Source organism: Schistocerca nitens, chromosome 9 (assembly GCF_023898315.1).
Source record: "Schistocerca nitens isolate TAMUIC-IGC-003100 chromosome 9, iqSchNite1.1, whole genome shotgun sequence".
NCBI classification, from domain to species: domain Eukaryota; kingdom Metazoa; phylum Arthropoda; class Insecta; order Orthoptera; family Acrididae; genus Schistocerca; species Schistocerca nitens.
This window is the reverse complement of record NC_064622.1, coordinates 114,735,568-114,756,209: the sequence shown is the minus strand read 5'-3', so window position 1 is coordinate 114,756,209 and position 20,642 is coordinate 114,735,568. Positions and strand designations below refer to the sequence as shown.

Genomic DNA, 20,642 nt, shown 5'->3' with positions numbered 1-20,642 from the left:
TAGCTTATTCGACAACCCTCGACATAGACATACGGCGAACACCTGTCGAACTACGTAGCGAGCCCTGCACGCTTGAAACTAGACTGCTGACTCCGTTAATGAAGTGGTAATTGCTTTCACCTCGGGCAGGGGGGGGGGTAATTTTCGCGTAGTACGAGAAGGGTCGTTGTCGCCTTCTGTGTTGCCTACGCTGACACGCCAGATGTTATCTCGGCTGCCGAAGCGAGTGCTCCCGCCTTCTCGAAGAGTTCGTGACGCTGCCGCTAGAGTGCAGCCGCGTACTGCTCTCGCTTCGCGGCTTCCTGGCGCTGATACAAGTGTGCGCGCGAGTTCAAACCCACGTGATCATGCTTTACGTCATACCCATAGCACAGAATAGACAGCATACAAAAAGGAAAGCGGACGGCGACCATGTTGATTTGTATGAAATCAAGCGTTGCAACGCCGTATTGACACCGAATTAATGCGAAACTATAGCTGCTTACTACTACGGCTCGAGAAGACATTCTTACGAAACGGAAATAATCCAACCGGCTAAATGAAAACTCCTACGAAAGAAACTGCTAATGAAACGAGTTGTGATAAATCTTTAATTAAACACTTATCATTTTATGACTGTTCACATGTGCAAGCTGCGAACGGCCACTGCTTTTGGCTTCAGATGACAATGAAGTTACTTTGATTTGTAAATATAGGTCTTTTGTTTGTAGGAGTTTTGTTTTACTTGTTAATTTCTCTTTTCTGGGACTTTGAGCTAATAAATCAACATCTCTTTCAGTAGAAACAGATGTAGTGGGACACTCTACATGAGTTTCAAATTGTTCAAATGGCTCTGAGCAATATGGGACTTAACATCTGAGGTCATCAGTCCCCTAGAACTTAGAACTACTTAAACTTGCCTAACCTAAGGACATCATACACATCCATGCCCAAGGCAGCCTAAAACCGCTCGGCCACTCTGGCCGGCCTAATCTATTTATTTTTGGCTCTTATTCAGCAGTTTCGCTGATAATCTGTTTTGTAATTTCATGTTTTACTTTTATAATTATAAAAATTTTAATCATTAATGAAAATAAATACATTGGTTAATATAACGCTTGGATTGTTGTATTTCAAACTTGTAAAAATCGACTCACTCTTTTTATTGTAGATTGGTTTTAAAAGCTGAGGTAGCTAGATTCGAGTCTGTAGGGTATCTACACTTATCTTTTCATCAGAGGTAAGTATCGATACTTTGACCTGAATGCTCTCTTGATTTTTAGAGAATGTCCTGAACACAACCCTAACTGTATCCTGACAGCATAAAGATGTTCTATGGCATTATGTGCAGGTTCCGTAGAAGCGTTCTACTGACTGTGGTGTGCTGTTTAAGCTGAGGTGATTTGACTGACGTCTTTTTAAGCATTGTGCGGTTTCTTGTGTTGCAGGCATAGATGGTAGACAACGCGTCGGTGAAATATGAGCGCACCCGCTGGAAGCAAGGTGATCCGTGCGCCGACATTGAAGCGAGGCAAAAGCGACGAGACGCGCATTAGTGAGCGGGTGAGTACTGTACAAACCACCACCTGAAAACACGTCATCTTTCTCGCGTTTACCGGGATTCATACGATGGCACACGATGGAGAACAGATTTATATATTTTTTTCATTTTTTGTCGCATATTCCTTACTTAGCCAAGCAACGTCTTAATAACCAATTTCTTTGAGTCTGCCTCGCTTGTCAGATATCTGGTACCACAGATTGTCCTCATTTCTATTTGACGAGACCCAGACTGTAGTACTGTGGTGAATGGTGCTCTTTGCTGATAAAAGAAAAATAAAAAAAAAGCAAAGTGGAAAGCTCTTTCACTGACTATCTTGATTAAGGGGGGTAGGACGTCAAACGGACCGACTTGGAGCAGGAGAGGCACCACAGAACATTTTAATTTCCGCTGTCTAAACTTTTACAAGTAAATTCATAAAACTTTGTCAGCATGACCAGGAAGGATTCAGGATTCACACTCGTAGCAACGGAAGTTCAAAAACATAACAAAATAATTTTTTTTACATGTGAAATTTCATCATTTTTTCACTTACTATTGGCTGCATTTGTTGCTATAGGTACACTTTTCTTCATAAGTAAGAGAGACTGTTCGATGAATTTTGCACAGCATACAAACCATACTTACAGGTGTCTGAAACTCTAGAATCTATTTAATTTATGAGAAAATGAATGAGCTGTTACGTTCTAAACTTTATGTTTAGAAAAAAATCAAATTTTCTAGTTAATTATCTCAATTTTTACCACAGTTTTTAATAGATTTGGGAAAATTCTAGAGTTTCATACACCTGTAATTATGGTTTGTATGCTGTGCAAAATTCATCAAAGAATCTCTCTTACTTGTGAAGAAAACTGTACCTATAGAAACAAATGCAGCCAAAAGTAAGTGAAAAAATGATGAAATTTCATATCTAAAAAAAATATTTTGTTATGTTTTTGAACTTCCACTGCTATGAGTGTGAATCCTGAATCCTTCCTACTCACGCTGACAAAGTGTTATGAATTTATTTGCAGAAGTATAGAGAGTAGAAAATTAAATGTCCTGTGGTGCCTCTCCTGCTCTAAGTGGGCCCGTTTGACGTCCTACCCCCGTTAATTACAGTAGAAACACATGCTATCACAAACTGTTACATGGATGACTTGCTAGAAGTCCTGCCACACACTGAAATAGGAGTAACAGCGCGTTTTGTACATGGCACCTACAAGGTCGCACTGCGTTCACATTGCGAGTACGGTGCAGTAACAAGCCACTCACGGCAACTTATTACAGTACAATATGCAATGAATCGTACAAACTATTACGAGCGTTATAAGGTGATCCACGGCACAGCGTCTACTTGTCGTTAGTCGACTGAGACATGCCGAAAAAAACCTCTTGAGAGAGAGAGAGAGAGAGAGAGAGAGAGAGAGAGAGAGAGAGAGAGAGAGAACCGCCTCACATGCCAATTGAACACTAACGCAGGTAGAGCGTTATCCTTAAAGATGTTTGTAACGATTAGTAGATACTTGACCCTTGTCTTCGCTGTCAAGACAGGCCGTGTAACACTGTGCTTCAGAAGGGCTTAATTTACCACGGAGTTCATGGTAGCAGCAGAACAGAATTTGGGACACTCTATTAAATAAAATTTTTAAAAGCAAAAAAAATTCACCTTCACTTAACGACAAGGAAATTGGCGCAGGGTACTCCGAAGCGCGCATAGATCTTATTCAAAACGTAATCAGATGTGGACATAGACATTCTCTTACATTCGTGGAATTTATCAGAATATTATCGTAAACTCTTACACAATATATTAAACTCTTCAAACAACTTTTTCTGTTTCTCTAGAATACTTGGATCTTTCCTTACATTGAATAAATCGACTTTCGGAAATATATATCCTTCCAGCATAAAATCGATGGCAATGCGTCCGACTCTATTGTTTGTCTGATCTCTCCAGAACGCAACTGTACACCTCAGAACCAAGAACAGCTGCTCAGGGCGTTACAGCGTCGGCTCGCGATCTGACGTCATCGAGCGCTCTGCCCGCTCCCCGCCGCGCTACACACAGGCCGTAACCTGAAAACTGCACACGGGCCACGTGTTGATTTTCTGCTTACTAGAGGGAAACTGACAGTAATATACGTGCGCCTCTGGTGCGGAGAACCAGACTATCAAACATACGATTGTCACGCGCACTGTAAGAACTGTAATCGCCATATGACATAAATAATAAACAGCTTAATTGTCTAACGGAGCTCTTCGCGTCGATTCATTGGTTTTGCTAAAAGTCACTGTGCTTACACACGGCGAAACTTTAGGAAGACCAAAATCGAGTTTCGCAGATAGTTTTTCGATATCATATTTGCGTGTTGTCGGTTTTGTTAGCTCTTTCAGACATTGGTTTTTATGTGCGTCAGTTGTTTTAGACGAATGGCGTTGGTAAGATCAGCTGTTCAGACTTTACATACATCTCTGAGAGAACATACTGTTGAGGATCCACTGCTGAAATTAATTCACTGTCTGCGAATTTCCGTGACATCAGCTGTGATAGGCTCAGATCTACATCCTAGTAATGACACATGACAATTTGTGCCGGACCGGGACTCGAAGCCTGATTTCCCCCTTATCGCGAGTGGTTACCTTAACCTCTTCGGCCATCCGTGCATGCTCCCCGGACTGACCCAAACTTCCATGTGACCTATACCTGATACTGCTGATCTCTTGGAAATTCGCAGTCAGCGAATTAATTTCGAAAATGTTCAGATTTTCTGAGGACAATAAAGTGAGATTATTATCAGCTTCATAATAAAGAGAATACTGTTACCTCATACATAGCAGTGAAATCTTGAAGATTGCCCATGGAACTATCTTTAAAAATATCACACACGCGAGTTACGTGCGCGGCACTCTTTTCCATTTTTTATATTACACCTACATTGATCATACGCCTTGTGTGTGGGGGGGAGGGGGAGGAAGATGTTTCGAAACATACATGGAACGGCTAGAAAACTTTCCCACTCAGTGAAGACCTATTCCTATTCCTTAACACATAATCAGGGATTGTTTCGAAGATAGCCATTCATTAGCCGGCCGCGGTGGTCTAGCGGTTCTAGGCGCTCAGTCAGGAACCGCGCGACTGCTACGGTCGCAGGTTCGAATCCTGCCTCGGGCATGGATGTGTGTGATGACCTTAGGTTAGTCAGGTTTAAGTAGTTCTAAGTTCTAGGGGACTTATGACCACAGATGTTGAGTCCCATAGTGCTCAGAGCCATTTGAACCATAGCCATTCATTGTGCGAGAGCGCCTCCACCGCTAAAAGCGGCAATGGATAACAGCAGTTCACGTATTAGTCTTCTTCACTGGATATAGCATTGTTGTCAAGCAGTTAGATTTTGGAAATGCCGCAAATATATCGTATTTATGTAGTTCTTTTTATCTAATAAAATAATACGTGAAATAGAGAAAATGAATCTCCTGGTCAATCCAGTAGTACTAGTTCTTAATTCGGCATGAAAATGACTTCTCCAGAATTAACCAACATTTTAAAAATCAAGTAGCGATGTGAGAACTCAGTCGTGATTCAAATGCTGTGGAGTTTTTACGTGGATCAAATGGTTCAAATGGCTCTGAGCACTATGGGACTTAACTCCTGAGGTCATCAGTCCCCTAGAATTAGAACTACTTAAACCTAACTAACCTAAGGAAATCACACACATCCATGCCCGAGGCAGGATTCGAACCTGCGACCGTATCAGTCCCGCGGTTTCGGACTGCAGAGCCTAGAACCGCACGGCCACCGCGACCGGCTAACAGCATTAAATCATACGTTTTCGCGTATAAATACACGGCTGCGTTTTGAGGCATATTCGTAACAGTTCCATTTCTATAATAACTACCACGATGAGCAAATCTTTCACCTCTGCTGGTGGGTGTTTAAAAGACAGGGAGTTTGGGTAGGCACTGCTTGTACATTCCAACCGCAATACAAGCGCGTGTTCGTCCTTGCTCGCGAGCTTCCGCTGCCGTTGGCTGTTGGCTGTTTACTTCCTGCAAGGCTGTCCCGCCTGTTCTCACGGCGGGTCTACTGCCGCGCCGTGGGAAGTCTGTTCACGTCGCGTCGCGATGAAGCGGGAGCCTTACCTTTCTTCAAGCGAAAGTTCCCACAATTGAAGCTGGAAACTGCAGCCCACTTTCCCCTTAACTTCTGGTCTGCAATGACCGCCTGTCAGAAATTGCATTCCGCTTGCAGATTACATCCATAATTCACCAAGGAACGAGTTCCTTGTACACGAAACGCGTCCATAGAAATCATGAAGCTACTACCGCAATCTGCGGCTTTTGTGGTTTCCATTGTCCACACTGGTTTATTGCTGGACTTACTGACACCAGGAATATTTTTTCTGTTCACTGCAGTGATCCAATATTGTCCCTCTCCGTTCCATACGATATTTCGGGACGGTAAGAACACCTATTGACAGTGTACTTTTCTTTGTGTGTGTGTGTGTGTGTGTGTGTGTGTGAGAGAGAGAGAGAGAGAGAGAGAGAGAGAGAGAGAGAGAGAGAGCGCTGACTAACATATGCTTATTGCTACGTGCGCCTGCAATAGTTTGTGTATGCTTCTCGGCAAACTGACGTGAATTTGGTTTTGGCTATTTACAGTGAAATATTCTGACGCTCCGTGGCCACAGTTGCAGATTTCAGATTATGTTAAAGTCTCCTGCTTTGCCGTTTTGTAATAACCTGTGCTAGCATTCTTACGCAGTTCTTCGGAATTCACCCGACATTCCTGCCGTGGGTGTTTCGAGAAACTGCAGATCAGTAGCAGATAAGTATATCTCAGACTAATTTATTTATTTTAGTTTTTTTAATGAAGCCATGTAAATTTGGTTGATATTTTTTCGAAGCAGCGCTTACAGTATTTATATATTGGGAAGATTTCATGTCTGTACCTACGAAGTATTTACTTTCGCTGAAACTACTGCCAAGACTACGTTAATTCCAGAAAAAAATGCCGTAAAGGCATAATACAGCATCAATATCGTAGTCATAAATGGGGTTCATTCGTATTATTTGTGGAAGTTTCGTAGCTAGCGCCTTCTGTGTATGCATCACGGTATACGTCCTTGCTTCGCGTGTTGCATGTAGTGGTAGGCGCCTCCTGTAATGCAGCTGCGCTCATCATTCAGCATGCTGCATGTTAGGAGAATTGCTTAGCAGTACCATTAGTTCTTGTAATTTCAGTTTCTCCAACCTTCCCTCCTTTAAAGTGCAAGAGGCAACAACACTTACCAAAAAGAAAAAAAGGCTATTATTTTTTCCTTGCAAATGCCTAGCAGTGCATGTTGTGCTCAAACATTTTCCAATAGAATGTGGCAGCAGTATGTAAACCAAGTACCATGTTGGCTCCATCGATCTAATGTTGAGTTGAATTATAATTTAGTGTTAAGATTTAGCTTTAACTCTAATGTTAGAGCTGTTAGGCGCCAGGAAGGTCAATCAAACATTTCGGACATGTCACCCTTAGTACAATTCGTTATGGTAATCGAGATAGATAGGAAAGCCCTGTGGATGAGTAGATAAGTGTTTTGGGATATTCTGTGAGGTTCTCCCATGACCAGAGGTGGGGCTACATGAGAAAACTGTCGTTGCTGTGAACGGTCGAGTGAAATATGTAGGCATGAAGATCTTTGGTTTACCCTGATATCTACAGTGTTTACAGATAGTAATATATATTTTTAAGTATTCTTATCAGTCTGCCCAACAGTTTCCTCTGCTTCCGACCAGACTTTCATCTTGCAACACCTACTGGATAAATCCTAAGTTTTCCGAAAAAAAAAAGTTGAATTGTTGAAGACTGTTTGCTAAACGACAACACATTGCCTCCTGTGCCCCGTTACATAATAATAGGTTTGTTGGCTCACTTTCTGTTGTATTTGAATTGCAAAGAGAATACCTGTCCCCAGTAGAGTTGCATGTAATACGGAAATTTATACGTATGTGTAGAGAGAAAAAATTTCTATGAACTCGTGGGACACGCTGTTGGCAACAGACACATACCCTATTCTCTCATCATCCTCAAAAATTCATTGTTTGTTGCTCAATGGAGCCTCTGGTGTTGTTTACAACAGTGGTTGTTTTACGAGGACGTGTGTGTGTGTGTGTGTGTGTGTGTGTGTGTGTGTAACAACTGAGTAACCTCATTTGATGGTGGTATGAGATAAGGCCCTCGGGTATATTCTCACTGACGAGCATGGAAAAGTATATTTAATGTGACACATTTTCCATGTATGACGTCTACTAGATGCCCTACTCCTAAGGTGTCATCCGTAGCGCCTCGACGTCGGGGACGCCACACACTTAGATACTTCAGGACTACCTAGAGATGCGGCTTAACCAGAAATACTACCAAAATCTGTTCCGTGATCTCGTTTGGTGTTTACATGACGTATTCTGTGAACAACCATCTTTGTTACCAAAGATTATGCTGTACTCCCGCTATGGTGTTGAGAAACTTGTGTAAATGGAAATTAACCTCGGTACTTTGAATTTCAAGGAAAATACTGATATGATGATAACTCGCAATGGGGTAATGGATAACTCGCAATGGGGTACTGACACCCAAGTATGGACATCTGTAAAGACAAGTAGCATTTTAGGAAACCAGAGTCATGTGGCATTTGTCTCAATCGCGAGAAGCGGAGGTGAATTCTCCACCCCGCCAACCATATAAAAGCTTTCCGCGTTTTTCTTGGGGCGGTTCCTTTGAAGAATCCGCTACTCATTTCATATGTGCGCTTCGTCTGTAATAAACACTTCGTCGACGAGACATTAAATCTGCTTTTGCCAAGGAAATTATTCATATGGAAGCGTGTGGTGCTAATTTAAAAAGTGTTCGGTACTTGGTATATGATGGATGCAGAGGGTTTTAAGGGCGCACAACGGCAAGGTCTTCAGCGCCCGCTCAGTAACAGATTGAAACGGGTGTCAAGAAAAGACTCAGAACAATAAGATAAAACAGAACGTAAGACACAGGAAATAAGCTTGGAAAACTGTGCGCCTACCCACACCGAAGCGTGGGACGAAGCATGCCGTCAGCAGTAAAACATGGACAACTCAGGAAGAAAATAGTAGAGGGAGCTAAAGCAATATAGCAGATGGTAGTGGCTGGCTGACCCAAGGAGAAGGGGAGGAGCCAGCCACTGTGCAATACACTAAAACCTCCAGCCTAAGAGTTTAGGCCAGAGTCCAGACACATCACAAAACTTTAAAACCCTAGACACACAAGTCTCATCATTAGCTAAAACACAGGGTAGAGATCCCCATCAACTTGTGCTTCTGCCCTTGCATCATGGTATAAAATGCAGTCTGTTAAAATGCGCCGGACACAGATGTGCACACCACAAGCATCACAAATCGGGGGATCCTCCCGCCGTAATACTATGTGTGAGAGGACAGTGTCCAGTCCGAAGACGCGTGAGGGTCACTTCTTCCCGTCTGAGCACCCGGCAGGAGGTACGCCACGGCCTAGTTGTTGACTTCACCAACCGCAGTTTATTGGCCGTCACCGCCAGCCATTCTTCCTCCCACAACTCCATGCACTTCTTGTGGAGTGCAGAAATGACAGACTGCAAGGGAATAGGACACTGGACCACATCCTGCTCTCTGCAGGTCTCCTTGGCAGCCCGATCGGCCTGTTCATTGCCACATATTCGTACATGGCCAGGCACCCAGCAGAAGGACACCTCCTTACCCCGCCGTTGGAGCAAGTATAGTGGGTCATATATCAGCTGGACCATCTCCTCAGTTGGGTACAGCTTCTGAAACGATTGTAAGGCACTAAGAGAATCGGAGCAGAGGAGAAATCGATTGCCCCGAACACGATTCATCTGCTCCAGTGCCTTCAGGATCGAGTGGAGCTCCGCTGCGAAAACGGTATATTCATCAGGGAGGCGAATCCGGGTAACATGATCAGGGAACACTACAGAACAGCCAAGGAAATTCTCCTGTTTGGAGCCATCAGTGTAAACGACGGTAAAACCGTGATGCGCATCTAAAATGTTAAAAAACTGAGATTGGAATGTAAAATCTGGTGTACTATCTTTCTTAAAATTAGTCAAATCTAAAATAAGTCTGGGTCTCCGGAGGAGCCAAGGTGGAAATCTGCTCCAACCGCGACGGAAAACGTGAAATCCAGCCATATCCATCGCACAGAGGCAATCCTGTGCGCGAATCCCATAGGGCCGCGTCGCTCCGAGACACCGTTTTGCCGAGGTATTTATTGCAGTGTCGTAAGCGTAATTTTTCAGTGTAGGTTACTAAGTGGGTGTACCCACAAAGCGACTGTATTTTAATGCTGTTGACTGACAGAGAGAGAGAGAGAGAGCGCCGCTACGAGGTTTGAATAGCGCCAAGGCGGGGGCTGTGGTTGCGAGAGTTGAGCCTTTGTGGCACCGCTGGAGCAGCTGTGCGCGCAGGGCACGTGTCCACGCACTTTGAACGAGCCGCGTGGTTCTACTGATGCAACGCCGTCTTTCTCCCTCTGTCGTGTAACCAGTTATGTCGTAGGATAGCGCCTAAGTTCTTAGCGCGCTGTGTGAGTTTGTGTTTTCTGTTTGCTTTCTGCCAGTTTGTTTATTTTTCTTTGTTTAGTCTCTGTGTTTGAGAGAGGAGCGTGGGGAGCTTTTACTGACAAGGAAAGCAGACACCTAACGTATTTTACTCATTTTGTTCGTCTTTCACACAGTTATAGTGCGTACTTTGACTAGTGGCCCCCATTGCTACGTCCAGACGGCTCGCTGCCAGATGCCAGCTAATTTGAAGGCAGCTATAAATCCCCGATCTTTAAACAGGTAAGAGCCGCTGTTCACCGCACTCCGAGCAGGTGGTTCATTACGGATGCAGACTGTCGCTATTGTTAGGCGATGAGCGCGATGATTAACTCTGGCATAGACCTGAAGCGTGGAATGACGTATCCATATTTGTCAAACGTCATTTCAATCCGATGCACAGTCCGGTTAGGGCTGTAGATGCTGCAGAGGCGGCAGATCTACACTCCTGGAAATTGAAATAAGAACACCGTGAATTCATTGTCGCAGGAAGGGGAAACTTTATTGACACATTCCTGGGGTCAGATACATCACATGATCACACTGACAGAACCACAGGCACATAGACACAGGCAACAGAGCATGCACAATGTCGGCACTAGTACAGTGTATATCCACCTTTCGCAGCAATGCAGGCTGCTATTCTCCCATGGAGACGATCGTAGAGATGCTGGATGTAGTCCTGTGGAACGGCTTGCCATGCCATTTCCACCTGGCGCCTCAGTTGGACCAGCGTTCGTGCTGGACGTGCAGACCGCGTGAGACGACGCTTCATCCAGTCCCAAACATGCTCAATGGGGGACAGATCCGGAGATCTTGCTGGCCAGGGTAGTTGACTTACACCTTCTAGAGCACGTTGGGTGGCACGGGATACATGCGGACGTGCATTGTCCTGTTGGAACAGCAAGTTCACTTGCCGGTCTAGGAATGGTAGAAAGATGGGTTCGATGACGGTTTGGATGTACCGTGCACTATTCAGTGTCCCCTCGACGATCACCAGTGGTGTACGGCCAGTGTAGGAGATCGCTCCCCACACCATGATGCTGGGTGTTGGCCCTGTGTGCCTCGGTCGTATGCAGTCCTGATTGTGGCGCTCACCTGCACGGCGCCAAACACGCATACGACCATCATTGGCACCAAGGCAGAAGCGACTCTCATCGCTGAAGACGACACGTCTCCATTCGTCCCTCCATTCACGCCTGTCGCGACACCACTGGAGGCGGGCTGCACGATGTTGGGGCGTGAGCGGAAGACGGCCTAACGGTGTGCGGGACCGTAGCCCAGCTTCATGGAGACGGTTGCGAATGGTCCTCGCCGATACCCCAGGAGCAACAGTGTCCCTAATTTGCTGGGAAGTGGCGGTGCGGTCCCCTACGGCACTGCGTAGGATCCTACGGTCTTGGCGTGCATCCGTGCGTCGCTGCGGTCGGGTCCCAGGTCGACGGGCACGTGCACCTTCCGCCGACCACTGGCGACAACATCGATGTACTGTGGAGACCTCACGCCCCACGTGTTGAGCAATTCGGCGGTACGTCCACCCGGCCTCCCGCATGCCCACTATACGCCCTCGCTCAAAGTCCGTCAACTGCACATACGGTTCACGTCCACGCTGTCGCGGCATGCTACCAGTGTTAAAGACTGCGATGGAGCTCCGTATGCCACGGCAAACTGGCTGACACTGACGGCGGCGGTGCACAAATGCTGCGCAGCTAGCGCCATTCGACGGCCAACACCGCGGTTCCTGGTGTGTCCGCTGTGCCGTGCGTGTGATCATTGCTTGTACAGCCCTCTCGCAGTGTCCGGAGCAAGTATGGTGGGTCTGACACACCGGTGTCAATGTGTTCTTTTTTCCATTTCCAGGAGTGTATTTAGCACTAACAAGGCGACCTCGCCCACTCGTCATCAAAAATTTCGTCCAAATTAGTAGTTTGCGCAGGGCATGGCTAGAAATCAAATTGGGAGCTCCAGATGGCCGAGAGTTTAGAAAATATAGTATTTTTTGGTGGGAGTCGGGCAAAGCATGAGCCATTTACGTTAGCTTTGGTTCCAGACAGCGGTTGGCGCAGCAGAAAGTACAGAACTGTAAACCTGGAGCCCTGGGATCGAATCTCTGCGCGGAAATTTTTCATTTATTTTCTTTATTTTCAAAAACGCTTCAAATGGCTCTGAGCACTATGGGACTTAACATCTGAGGTCATCAGTCCCCTAGAACTTAGAACTACTTAAACCTAACTAACCTAAGGATACCACACACATCCATGCTCGAGGCAGGATTCGAACCTGCGACTGTAGCGGTCGCGCAATTCCAGACTGTAGCGCCGAGAACCGCTCGGCCACCTCGACCGGCTTTTGTTTTCAACTTTTTCATATTGTGCACGAGTACAAATGGAACAAAAGTGAGTCATAATAAACTACTGTGGTTCAAAATAGTCTCCTAGTGCTTATATGCAGCGTTGTCAACGATGGGGAAGGCGTTGAATGCCATTGGCATTGCCTATTAAACGTGTGCCTCCTGTCGCCGAAATGCCGCGGGGACATTAGCCCTGTTTGCAAAGCGCCTCCCACACAGTGGTTTCCACAGTTGTGGAATGAGGTCGAAGTCGCGTGGACTGGGATGTGGTGAGTAGGGTGGGTGGGAGAGGACCCATCGTGTAGCACTGAATGTTTCAAGCGCTGGTTCCGAGCCACTTTCGTTTGCGGTCGCAGTCTGTCGGTTGATTTCGGTAGTTTAGAATCTTTATTTTGGCTGGAGCCATAGTTATTATAAAGTTTTTGAATGATGCTAACGCCGTTTGACTGCAATAATCTTCATTGTACTGTTACACCACCCAGATTTCGACCTTACCCATTTTGAATTACAAAAACTTATTTGTATCTCAAAAGACATCAGACTGGTATGAAATACAAGTCCTTGTCGAAAAAGCATTTCTGGCCATATAGGCCTGATATGTCATTAGTAAAAGTGAGAACATCTCTAAAATGCCTAAATATTTGCAAACTTTCATTTCTGTACACTGTAATAAAAATTATTACACTCAAATGGCGGCAGCATAATTGGAAAGATTTCGGTAATGGTTGTCACGGGTTTTCGAATGTATTTACTGCGATTATGGTGATGCCACACGTGCGCACGAAACTTACCAGACTTACGGAGTGACCCTCGCATACAAAATTAGATACTTTCAGTATTTTACAGTTGATGGTTTACACGCGCTGGGATGGTATTCATCGTAGAAACAGGAGAAAGAGTAATTTTCTCTGCATCTTGCACACGTTATAAACGCAGGGTTTTCACTATTACGTGATTGTTTTAAAGTTTGTATAGAAAAACAAATTTGGTTTATATTCATAAAAGGTTCTCTTTCATTGAACAGTTTGGGAAGAAACCACGCGTACCGAATGCCTTTTATGTTTGAATTACAATTCCTTCTTTGACAGATATTTCCTATTCGAAAGTTTCCTTTGCCCTTCCTTTTCATGTCTATTACGAAAATATTAATAAATACGATACAGTTAGCATTATCTCAGTTTATATGGAGTGTAAGCAACGCAAATATTGAAAAAGGAAAAAAAATTGTTCCACATAGGGACTCAACCCCACGACCTTCAGATTACCGTCATATACTCATACCACAGTGCAACCGCCGCCTGGAAATTACATTAAGAAAATGACTCATGGATCAACCGATCCGAGCCAGATATGCTATTTTTTTCTAACTGCTTGGCCATCTGTCACTTTAATTTCTGGCCAAGCCCGGCATAAAACATAAATTTGAAGGAAGTCGGTGATAAGTAGATGCCATACCTTTATTAGTATCTACAACTGGATGACCTGTCCGGCGTAGCAGTAATAAATTATATGCAGACATCTTACTCGTGACTTAGCCTATCAGTTAGTGAAAACGTTATAAAAAATTCTAAATCCCTACAGTAATTCCAGAGACTGACGTCCACATACAGACAGAAAAACATAGCAGGAGACTTTAAATTATACATGATGTAGATATATATAGATGTAACGAACACTGCTCTTGTACGATGCGCTTCCCAAACGTTTTCCAGAAGTCGAGAATCAAAGTTTTAAGATGCTGTTCAGTACCATGCGAGAACGCCAGCCGTCGAACACCAGCGCTAGAGCAACCTTCCAAGGCGGCGGACTAGAAGTCTGTCCGTACTGCGTTAGCCTCGTCATATTTACATTTTTTTCAGGAAATCCAGCAGACGCTTGTAATCGCTACAGCGAATCTCGCGTCTTCGGAAATGAACAAGGCAGGGAGACGCCACAGGCCTCCGCTCTCCAAATAATTTTAAGTAACTCCTACAAAAATCATGCGGTGAAATCTAAATTCACATGCGGTATAGGTCTCTAGAGTTCTCCGAGCAAGTCTGTAATTTTAATTACTGATTGAGCTAAGTTTTTTTCCTTTGAAATAGCCGAACGTTCAAACCCGAAAAGCGCCCTACTTGAGAAGTGACATGCACAAGGCATTGCCCTTTGGAAATGGCAACGCAGTGACAGCCAACGGTATCACGTGGCGTGTTGATGGCGGAAGTAGTCCAGACAGCTCGCTGTCAAATGCCATCTAATTTGAAGACAACTATAAATCCCCACCCTTTAAACAGGTGGGAGCCGCTATTCACCGTGCTCGGGCGTCTGTTGCGAGCAGGTGGTTCATCACGGACACAGACTGTCGTTACTGTTAGGCGTTGAGTATTTCTTGTGGGCTCTGACAGAGCAAGTGGATAGGCGTTCAAGAGAGAGAGAGCTTTACTTACGGAGTGGTGGAGGTAAACAGCGAGGTAGACGGCCTGTAGCGTCGTGTTTTGGAAGTGGGGCCGCGCTCTCTCCGTGTTTGACCCGCTGCACCGCGCCGCCCCTGCCCCACATCGAGGCGATAGCCGGCAGGGCGCCGACCGTGAGAAACCGCAGCTGCGACGTCGCCAGCTGATGGCTGCATCTTGTTAACGAGTTCGCCGGGAAGTACTCTAGCGTAAAGAAACCTCGACTGCTGGCCATTAAAATAACAAATAACGAAATTTTACTTATTGTGCGGTATAATAGGATCACTACGTGATTAAACCTGAGGTATACTGGGGCAGAAATTTACTAAATAGAGCTGCCACTTCTGCAGCAACTATAGCCCCCACCAGACTGAAATGTCGTTTGACATATTAATACGTCATTCCACGCTTCGTGTATATGCCAAAGTTCATCAACTGTGACAGTCAAACACCCTCTGTATTGAACTAGATCAGGACATGATATGCGACATGTGGTCTTGCGTTACCTTGTTGAAAGATAACTTAACAGATGCCTCGAAGAAAGGACGCAGCCACCGGCCTAAATACCTCAGAAATCGAACACCTGCTGTCCATACTACCAGCTATGCTATCGAGAAAAACTAGTCTTGTGCAGCCAGTGGCACCCCATATCATCACGACAGCTACTGATCCCGTATCACGATGACTAATGGTATCTTATAACGTCCATTGTGCGTGGAGCTTGACCCTCAATCCATAGTGCACAGAATTGATATTCGCCTGAAAAAGTTACTGTTGTGGGTCGCTGTGCTGACAGACCGTTGTGATCCAGACGTCAAGGCACTGTCCGTGGACGACGGTTCAATCCGGCGTCCGGCCATCCTGATTTAGGTTTTCCGTGATTTCCCTAAATCGCTCCAGGCAAATGCCGGGATGGTTCCTTTCAAAGGGCACGGCCGACTTCCTTCCCCGTCCTTCCCTCATCCGATGAGACCGATGACCTCGCTGTCTGGTCGCCTTCCCCAAACTAACCAACCACTTTCCGTGTAGATATATGTTTCGCTATAAATTAGCCCATTTTCTGATTCAACACAGGTGAGGCAGCTGTACGGTAGTGCACGGCCAAGCGAGCAATACCTACCCTCTCAGGCGCTAGGCACGTGGGATGCTGAGATCCTGCATGTCGTTGAGTATGGTTCCCATCAAGCCGTCGATTCCATATTCGCATCACATAAATGGGGTGCTAAACTATGCGGGCAGCAATATCGCTGAAGGCTAAAGCAAAGTCTCGATAGGCGACGATCCTGCCGCTGTCAGATTCAGAAACAGAGAACATTGAGATGCAATTTATGAGTGAGAAACTCTTCCCCGATACGATCTTATTATCGTGTAGTTTTTCTCCACTCTTTAGAATAATTTGCAAATACGTGGCGAATACCTTTAAGAAAAGACAGGGAGGAAGATGAGGGTTTAACGCCCCAGCAACGACGAGGCTATTAGAGCACTTATACGGAATGGACAGAGTTGCGGAAAGAAATTTGGCATGTGCCAGTCGAAGGAACCATTGTGCCATTTCCTTAGCGATTTAGAGAAACAACGCAAGACCTAAATCTGTATAGTCTGACGGCAATTTGAACCCAACTCCTTCTAAATACAAATCCTGTGCCGGCCGGTGTGGCCGAGCGGTTCTAGGCGCTTCAGTCTGGAACCACGCGACCGCTACGGTCGCAGGTTCGAATCCTGCGTCGGGCGTGGATGTGTGTCATGTCCTTAGGTTGGTTAGGTTTAAGTAGTTCTAGGTTCTTGGGGACTGATGACCTCAGATGTTAAGTCCCATAGTGCTCAGAGCCATTTGAACCATTTTCTGAACAAGTCCTGTGTCTTGCACTACTTCAGTTCGCTCGGTGCTAGTAGTGAAAACTATTACATCACAGAAATGATCCAGGTTTTAAAAGTTAATTAAATTTAATACGGCCTAAGTACTGTCCGCCATTAACTTTAGAGTAATATAAGAATCTTCAACATCGCAGCGCGTCTGCAATCGTTGGTTAATATATTAAAAAACTAAAAACCCGCCTCGATTGCGAAAAAAAGCACCTACTGTTAAGTGTTAACCCAGGTTTCGGCGTAGATAACTACACCTTCTTCAGAACAACAATAAAACCCACAAGTGTCTAAGAAGACCTTTGTCAATGATTAAAAGAAGACCGTAGCTATACATTTATAAATGAAAAAGAAAAGGAAACACAAACAGTACATATGTACAAAGTCAAAACTACTACTTAATGGTGTACGCTCCACCTCACACCGGCCTATGTTCGATGGGCCATGACCCGCCATAAACTGCTCATGGCGGGTCATGGCCCATCGAACATAGGCCGGTGTGAGGTGGAGCGTACACCATGAAGTTAAGTAGTGGTTTTGGCTTTGTACATAGGTACTGTTTGTGTTTTCCTTTTCTTTTTCGTTTATAAATGTATAGCTATGGTGTTCTTTTAATAATTGACAAAGGTCTTCTTAGGCACTTGTGAGTTTTATTGTTGTTCTGAAGAAGGTGTAGTTATCTACGCCGAAACCTGTTAACACTACGTGCTTTTTTCGCAGTCGAGGCGGGTTTTTACTTTTTTAATATATTTAAAGTAATAATCTGAAACCATCGTCCAGAGACTATATAATTACATTAGTTTTATCAGGGACTTCCTTTTTCTGACATCTGACATCGAATTGTAGAGCCAGTAACCATCAAGGCAGCCAGCAGCGAGTAAACAGCTGGCTCTCGTAATGGCACAGGCGTCACCCAGTGTCGTATCGCGGGTACCTGCGCCGCCCACTGCGGGTCCAAGGCCGTAGCCTGCGAACGCCTGGAGCTGTGCGGGATGCCTGGACGACAGGCGCCGTCGCCTCTGCGATGCGAGTGGCTTGTGTTGTTCTCGTTAATACGGCCAGTATTCAGCTGTACGACTAAAGATCAAAGGCATGGATCCATATTTCAGTTCCGAGCGGGGGTTTTTTGTTACTCTATCCCCCCCTTCCCGCTAAATATATCTTAACGTCACCCAAACTTTTAATGAGCTCACGATTTTATTAACAACAGTAAGATATAAGAAGTATTGTAACATTATTATTATTATTATTATTATTATTATTATTATTGCCCACTTTCGAGGCTGTTAATTTTCGTGCTACCTTATTCTTCGAAAACTAGTTCTGTAACCTGAAATTGATAGATGTAAACATATGAATGCTTTTCTCGAGCTTCCCCTACCTGGAACCATTAAAACCAAATGAAAATGATTTTAGGAGAGTGAGCTCTGTTTTGTCACCAGTTACGAACGTTTCTCTGTAAACTTCTGTGTTCGTGTGCAATCGACATTTGGAGGTAAACGAATATAAACAAGCATTTGTCGCTGAAGAAAGCAATAGCGTACACTAGACAGTTATAACGGGTGGATTTTTAAAGCATTATGTACAGTGTCATATTTTCCAAATTGAAGTTTTCATGTGTTCTTTCCTTATACGTCACGGAAGTACAAATGCGGAGTTTCATTGAAGCGATTAAAACAGAGCGCAATTGCACAATATTCCCGCTTGACCAGAGCAATATGTACACATGCTACATCATTTTCGACGTAATTCGCGATGCAGCAGGTCTATATCAAAAGCCACATTGACCAAATTACCCAGTTGTATTCCACGACCTGTTCCATTCTGCTGCGCGAGGTCGCAGTACAAGCCTACAGGTGGATACCTGTTCTCTAGCTATGTGTTTATTTGTTTAACGCAATACGGCCCTCCTGGACGTCAGCGCTAATCTGATCTACATTTTCGTCCGGTATATAAAGGTCTCTAAATTTCTGTTCAGTGGTTGCTTATAGGTCTTAATTTTCTAAGCCGGTCAGTTCTCTCAGCAATTTCGTTGTTCCAAAATTGTGAGAATCTGAAAATTTGTTTAAATTTTCATCTTTTGTACTTTTTCAAATATTGGCGTTTCTATTACTGCTCTTGTGGACCATTACAGTTGGATATTTGGTTTTCTGATTTGAGCCATCAAAGTAGCTCTTCATTTCGCCAAAGGTAACAGGGCAACAAGTATTGCCCACTTTCCGCCAGCTCCACTCGTTGTCTGTTATATGATGAGCGAAGAGATTTGTTTCCGTAACAACTATTAACCAAATTTAGTCATCAAACATAATAGAAAATAGTTCTAATAATCCTGGGTATTCACTTAAATGATTTGAAACAGATGCCTTTACCCCACGAGTCTCAGAATATTTCCAAATTATTGGTGTTTTTTCCTTCCTGACTCGATATGTTCATTTTCGGTCCACAACTGTTATCACTAGTTAGACTCGTCAATGTACGGCAAGTGGTTAGCAAATATTGTTTGAAGCAAATATTGAATATCATCTCGTTTTGGACTCTTGCGAATCTGAATATCATAAATGCTTGCTACCCAACATGTTTCCCCAGCGATCTGTGGCTCTGTGATCATTAGTTTCCTAAATATTCGAAGTGCATTGCATATAAATTCAGAGTTTCTGTAAAATTTATCTTCAGTAAATTATGTCGGGCGGTAGTAGACTAAACAAAACCCCATATTTTAAAGCCGTCTGACCTGGGATACTTCACTCATGAAAATAATTCAATCCAGTGCAAATACGTGCAGTGCGGAAAGTTTACTTTGTTACTAAACAATATATTTTCATTGATCCATGGTCTTGGCCGTTAATAAGAAGGTTAAATCTCTCCCTGCCTGTTCACAGTAATCACGCCTCACTACACAAAGTGCAGAAGAATATAAAACTGTTTCTTTATAACAGCTGTTCAAAATGTAGATCTCCATGACTTTGAGAGATCGTACAATAGTACACTGTGAAATATCTCTCACGCTGAAAAATTATTTCGAGTCGTGAAAAAGTTACGTTTACAAACACTGCACACAATCCCTTTCATACGCATTTGCTATCCTGCGCCAATAGTCAGCACAAACAGACATGAATACCAAGTATAAAACCAAAGTACTCATTGGACTGAGTCACTGTAAAGCTGTTGTTTCTTACGTCAAAACTTTCGGCGGACAACATTGATACACTTATGAAACAAGACAGAATACGATGCACACACGATTGAGGAGTGAAAATACGTCATGAAATTATAAATGCGTGTATCACCAGTACTAATGAAAAAATGTTCCAAAACTACGGCTGTAACAAATGAGTCCTTTGATTACCGTCTACCAATGATACTGAAGCGTTAAATTTATTTAGACGACCTGCTATTACACTGAGGAGGCAATTGTGTAGCGATAAGGTGTGTCAGCCGCCACTTCTGCTATAGCTTCTGTTCCTATCCCCTGTCACATTTCCACCGAGGGCGCTTTTTGTGAGTACGTGTTTGGTTACCACGGGGCCTCAGCCTTTGCAACATTTTTTCCTTTCCGTTCTGCAAGTAAAAACTTTCGTTATCCCTTTCCCTCTCTGCCTGTCCATCGGATGGTTTCGTTGGTGCAGACCCTGCTTAGACAGGTCTGCGATTTGGGACTCGAGCTTCTACTTCTGGCGTTTTCTACAACTTTTCATTAAATAAATACATGGTCCGCATTGTTGAAGGCCACCAATTTTCAAAATTCTCCAGAAGTGCGGATCGTGCAGGGAAGTCGCTCAGTGCGGTATATGCTCCACCTTTGGGCCTTTCCATGTTTGCACCCTTCCCTTCAGTAAAGTTGTACACCCAAAACCCATCACGGTAGCCAT

General features: G+C 44.3%; 1 protein-coding gene across 2 annotated transcripts in view; it reads left to right on the top strand.

Annotated features, from left to right (window-relative positions):
* LOC126202929 (mitogen-activated protein kinase-binding protein 1) overlaps window positions 1–20,642 on the top strand; it is a 939,171-nt gene that overhangs the window by 475,952 nt on the left and 442,577 nt on the right. For both annotated transcript variants that reach the window (XM_049937023.1, XM_049937024.1), the window contains exon 2: window positions 1,428–1,542. In XM_049937023.1, the coding sequence (XP_049792980.1) occupies window positions 1,459–1,542 (84 nt within the window). In that variant the 5' untranslated portion in view covers window positions 1,428–1,458. The remainder of the gene's footprint in view (window positions 1–1,427; window positions 1,543–20,642) is intronic.